The sequence below is a fragment of the Stegastes partitus genome, unplaced genomic scaffold (genome assembly GCF_000690725.1).
Source record: "Stegastes partitus isolate 25-593 unplaced genomic scaffold, Stegastes_partitus-1.0.2 Scaffold388, whole genome shotgun sequence".
Classification (NCBI taxonomy): domain Eukaryota; kingdom Metazoa; phylum Chordata; class Actinopteri; family Pomacentridae; genus Stegastes; species Stegastes partitus.
The window spans coordinates 542,067-548,219 of NW_007578119.1; the positions used below are offsets into that span (position 1 = coordinate 542,067).

The 6,153-nt window shown below is 40.8% G+C and overlaps 1 protein-coding gene across 2 annotated transcripts in view; it reads left to right on the forward strand.

The window, feature by feature from the left end:
- LOC103359678 (serine/threonine-protein kinase BRSK2-like) overlaps positions 1-6,153 on the forward strand; it is a 182,710-nt gene that overhangs the window by 142,248 nt on the left and 34,309 nt on the right. For both annotated transcript variants that reach the window (XM_008285148.1, XM_008285149.1), the window contains exon 12: positions 147-297. In XM_008285148.1, the coding sequence (XP_008283370.1) occupies positions 147-297 (151 nt within the window). The remainder of the gene's footprint in view (positions 1-146; positions 298-6,153) is intronic.

Consider the following 6,153-nt stretch of genomic DNA (forward strand, 5'->3'; position numbering starts at 1 on the left):
TACATCGACCTTATTGCAAGTTATTGTTATGTTACTGCAAAAGAAGGTGCCGTTTCTTGAATTTTGGTGATTTGTCCTTCTGACTGGCTCCTTGTCCTTGTGTTTTCCCTGGTTTGGCTTCGGCTCGCCCTGACTCCGCTCAGCAGACCCTCCCAGGAAGCGCGTGGACTCGCCCATGCTGAGCCGCCACGGCAAGCGGAGGCCGGAGAGGAAGTCCATGGAGGTGCTGAGCGTCACGGAGGGAGGGTCTCCGGTGCCGGTGCGACGAGCCCTCGACATGGCGACCCACGGCCAGAGGTAAGACTCGGAGACCTGCACGTGTGTTCATATGCATGGACAAGCGTGTTTCTCCGGGTCAGCCAAGAGAATTTGCTGTTGTCCAAAGTGTTATTGGTGGTTATTGATGGATTATCTGTGATGATAAATAATGCATTTGATCACAGTTTAGCAACAACAAAGGGAAGGAGGTACAGCTCAGGAGCACTTCTCACAATGTAACTGGACTTTTTAAAAATTTATTTCACCCATGCAGTGTGTTTGCCCTCAATACGACCTTAGTTCAATCCTTCACTTCACTGGGCTTCTGTCAAGTTCACTGGGAGGTCTCTCCACAGCTGTAAGTCTTTCCCTGCTTCATTGAACTGCGGTTAAATACATTGTTCCTTCTCTGTCGGTTCAGGATGTACAGTACGCATCACACAAGGCCTGACATGCGCTCCTGTTTCAGACTCTGCCAGAGACTAACAGTGCGCTCTTGGCTCTGGCAGAAAAAAAATCAGTGCAACTGTTAAAATGCATGAACAGGACTCTCAGGTTTGTGCGTCGTGTGTGTGAAGTGTGCATGGAGCATGCAGTCAAAGAGGACAAGAAGCATCCCGGTTTGAGAAGCTGCAGGCCTGAAATACTGAAATAACAAGTGCCTGCGGATGTCTGCATCGTTGGGATGAACCAACAGAATGGAGGAGGTTGAAACGATCCCTTTAATGTCACCAGGTGTTGTTGAAATGTGTCAGTTCTGGTCTCATCACAGGATAATAAAGAATTAGTATTGTAGTATTTACTATTTCATCCAAAGAAAAGCTACTTTGACAGACAGTGAGCCTTAAAGTGGGGCAACAAAACAATGTGAAAGAAGAATTCCACCTAAATAAAATAAAAAGGAAACGACTTACAGCAATGCAGTCAATTTTAAATAAAAGATAAACATGGAAATATGACATGTCTTTATATAAAAGCAGCCTAATAAAAGCCAAGAGAGGCTCTAATAGTAAGCATTTAGCCTTAAATCTTTTATTTGGACATCTGTCAGTAATATTTATAAAAATCTGATGATTTCACAAAAAGCTAAATCTAACCTTCCACCTCCTCCAAGAGCTGCTCTCATCCAACATTCTGCAAGTTTATGACTTTATTATAAAAATTAGGATTGAGTTGTTTCAGCAGGGGGCTTGTATTTTTACATCTTTATTTAATGACGACATTAAACCCCCCCAAAAAATGTAATCTAAGTGCTAATAAAACTTGCATATCACAATTGGATTTAGTCACTTCACAGTCATATAAAGCTCAGCAGGACAAAAGCAGAGCCGTGAATCAGCCCCGACATCCCTCATAATCTCCATCATCCCTAATAAAGTGAGACCGAGTTACTTGGCTGCTAAATCGTCTGAGGGGTCACTTACCAGCAGAGCGAGTGCAGCTGAAATCCGCATGAAAGTCTTAATTTAATCTGGACCTGAGGCTCAAAGTCATCGCAGGCGGCGATTTCCACCAGTTTTAGTGGAGAGAAAATAATCAGCGCATGCAGATTGGAAAACTCCTGACAGACAGAGAGCGAGAATAAAGATAGAGACTAAAACCCTGAAGTTAGGCTGATTAACACGAACAATGTGGAGGTTTTATGTCTTAAACTCTCAACTAAGAAACTGTTGAAGTGTTTGGTTTTAGAGAAGAAACATAAAGGAAGAAGCTGAAGTTCTTCATTCCATTGACATCAGGTGTCTTGTGCCTACATTTGAGCCAATGACTGACCAGTTTCACAGCACAACGCACAACATTAATGGCTGCCAGAGGAGGGAGGAACCGAGACTTTCATCCACAGCAGCTCTGATCGGATCGGTTCTCCCACACAGCATGCAGCTCAGATAGAGTCTGGACAATCACAACGTGCGTTAATGTTGTATTTCTTCATGCAAAACGAAATCACGATCGAGAATCCTTTGATTAATGACACTATTACACTGCTGGATGAGCCAGTTGAACACCAAGTTAACACCAAACATGGACATGTGTCTCAGATAGATGTGTAGCAGTGATCAGAACAGCAGCCTTTTACTGAACATATGAAACTGAACAGATAAAGGGACGAGCTGCAGGTTATTACTGGAAAAATCCTGTGCACAGACCAAATATAAAGAGGAAAATATTCACTTTAATTGGCAACTATGGCAACATGTTGCAACAATGGAGCTGCTCCTAATGAGATTCTGCTGGTTCAGCAAATTCCATTTAGATTGCAGTTCCATACGTTTTTTAAATTGTGAGTGTACATGACATTTATACCAGATATTTGTCAGTACCTCACTCTTGCACGTAATACCACAACATCAGCTGGATTTGTGGCAGAAAACATTACAATTCAAGACTTTTTAATAGCATTATTATAGTAATATTTTTAAATGAATTAAGTGCTTTCTTGGTGAGTCATCCACCAAAAAAAGAACAACAAAAATCAATATGTTTGAAGTGTATTGAGGTCATGTAATATTAATAATAATAGTACTAAACACTGAGAATAAAGATTAAGTAACACCAGAAGGCGACAACACAAAATGAGTTCACACGACTTTCAGGAGTATTTACTCACAGAGCTAAATGCTAACATGCTAACCAGCCTTGTTGTTAGCATCTCTGTACTGGAAAAGCCCCAATCTGTTGTGTTGTACACCTTCAATTCAAGATCCTGGTGATCTTCCAGGATTTTCTGTGTGTATAAAAATCCTTCCAGTAATCAAGATCAAGACTTTTTGAATGTAGTTTCCACATTCCACAGATAATAGACTGTATATAAAAGACTTATGATGTAAAATCAACTTTATTTTTAGCACATTCTGAAACAGCAAAAGTTGACCCAGAGTGCGCCTGATTTTAGACAAAGATTGCAAATTTACATGACTGTAAGAAATCAAACATACAAATAGATATTGCTGTGCCCTTTAAATGTTGTTAGAATATAAAAGACAGAAACCTGACCGTCCTCTTGTGGAATGGACCTCATGTGAAGTAGAGCATTCATATTTTTTACTGATGTATTGATAATGTTGTAGTAATGCCGTTGCTACCATTAAAGTGTACATCCTGCTATGTACGTGGGTATTTTCCAGCTCTGACAGTGTGTAGATCAGCTTCACGCAGCACTAATTACCTGATTTGTTGCAGTGCAGCAGGTGTAGCAGCCACAAAAGCCTGTTCAGCTGCTGTCTTGCTTTTTTTTTTATTCCCGAGGTTTTTCTCCTCGCTGATGATGATTCAGCAGAGACAATGAAGCAGAACGTTCCACTGTGTAAACATGTCGCACCGATGAAAACATACACAAATTGTTTCTGTACGGCGAGGCAGCGTGTTGAATGTCCCACTGACTCCAGCATGATCCATGAATGTGTTTTTTCCTCTTGGTTTTTTTAATCCCTGATTTTATTTTGATCTGTGCATGAGTTCTTGGTATTTTATTTTTTTTGTCTCATTGTGATTTATTTTTGTCATTTTTTACAGTGCTAAGTTTAGTTTGTTTTCTGATGCATGCTGGATGTTAGGATTCCCCTTATGTGACTGCCTTTCTGTCTGTCTCTTGATTTTCTGTCTGCCCCCCTTTTAGCAAATCTGTTTTCAGTAAAAGCTTGGATATCACAAACGCTAACTGCAGCAAGGAAGAAAGGTATTGGTCTGCTCCCTTCGATCTAACTTCATACGTTGTGCCACGTCCATTTTCTTCCTTTCCTTCCATTAGTTCACTCCTTTTCTTTGAGTGGTCACTGCTAAAGTTCTTCACACGTTTTTGTCTTTCACTTTTAGATGTAGCATGTTGTTTTAACTACAATGTGTCTGTTTCTGTTTCTGTCCTGTCTTTAACATTTTCTGACTTTTAGACTACCAAACACACAGACGAATCAAACAGACATATTTTCAGGCATTAACACTCACAGAAAAAACTGTACACACAAGTGTGGTAAAGCAGAACCTTCTCTGTGTGCTGCACTTCATATGTTAGAAATAGTACCGACTGACTGAGTGTCAGAGTTTTGCTTAATTCAAGAAAATCAGACACTTAATAATGACTTCACTTTATACTATGGAGCCTCATTTGGATACTTGAGTGCTGATACTTGACTTAAGATCAAGTGATGCAACAAAGCGGCCGGAAATTCTGTCAACAGCAGTGTTTTAGCAGCTGGAAACTAATCGAATGTAGTTTAAAGTGTAAAACAATTAACAACACACAGGGTTTTAAAATAGATTAAACACACACTGACACAACACAACTGAAAAAGAAAGAATAAGAGACAAGGTAAGGTCAAGGATGTAAATCACTGATAAAAGATAATTACTAGATAATGCAAGAAAAGAAAAAGTAAAATGTTACACAATATAAATCTATTATAGTAGAACAGTTGTATTTCTTGTAGATTATCTCTTGTCCTTTGGTAGGAAACACCAGAAAGGTAAAACCATAGTGATGCCCTTGTTGCTTTACATTTATATTTGAAATGGGTGCAGTTTCAGCTATGTTTTTGCACGTCAGAAACTCTTTTTTAACAGATATTCACCGTCCTGCAAAACCCAAACACACAAACTTTACATTCGGTCAAAGCTGACGACCAGAATCTGACTTCTCTAAAATCTAAAATCAAGCTAAAACCCAACTGAAGTGTCTCCAGCTTGCTGACTCTGTTGATGATTCACCTGTTTGTTTCCTGATTCATAGAGTTTTGGTGCTCTGATAAGAAGTTGTTGCACCAAATTAATTAAAGACAAATTTGAAATCGTCTTCATTGGAGGCAGCAGGTCTACAAAAATTGGTTTTAGGAAGAATGATTTAAAGAAGTGAGTGATTCTGGGAGTCTTATCTCGTCACTCCAGAGCTTCACGTGAGGATCACATGGAGTCAACATTTCTGCTGTGTAGCACAGAGCCACAAAGTGATCATTTAAATGTTAAGATCACTTCTAAAACAAACAGGAAACATGTGAAGAGAAGCCAGAACTGGAGTGATGTGAGAGTTTCTTTTGGTGTAAGCCAGAAAGGAGGCAGAGACGTGCAAATGCTGTTTCTATTGATGGAAACATTGCACAGTAATTATCATTAAAACAATGTGGCCCCACATAAACATGTCCAGTTTTAATACATGTCATCCAACCGTGTATCAGCATTTAGATCCCAGCAGCGGCATCCAGAGGTGATGAAACAGTCACGTCTGTGTGTTTACGGTGAGAGAAGGAGCAGTTTTCCTTGTGAAATCAGAAAAATAGCACACTTTCCTGTTTGCACCCACTTGTACTCCCTCAGCCCTCAGGAGGCAAGCTGAATTTTTAGGTCAACTTTCTGCCTCGCTCCTCATCCTCACTGTTTGTTCGTTTTTCCAGTGCAGCTTGAGGAGGAGGGTTAATAAGTGGTGCAGCCTCTCTGTGTGGTTGACCTTGCAGCAGCGGGGGGAAACGTAGTTTGTCTGTGGATGGAGATTAGCATAAATTAATTGCGAGGAATGCAGATGGAGCACAAACAGGAGATGGAAATGAGGCTTCCAGTCCTGCTGAATAGCCCTTTATCTCTCTCATCATCTAATTGGGGAGATCCGTAAAGTGAAGCTTGTTGCCTCCCCTCTCCAGCGCGCATCATCAGCGACGAACCAGGAATTAATTTTGCGATTTCAAAGAGTAGCCGGCACCAGCTTCCTGATTCTGCGCTGGATGGGTGTCACAGTTAATGAGTTGCATGTTGCAAGAGAAGCTCCTCTTGTGAAGTGTCTGACAGTGTGGAGAGTCTCCTCGCCGTCATTAACGGAGCTTCGTTGTGCTCTGGCAGCCTTTCAGTGCTTCCTCAACGTTAGTTTACGCAGCAGTTTGTCTGACTCTGATCAGCACATTGACACACAGAGTC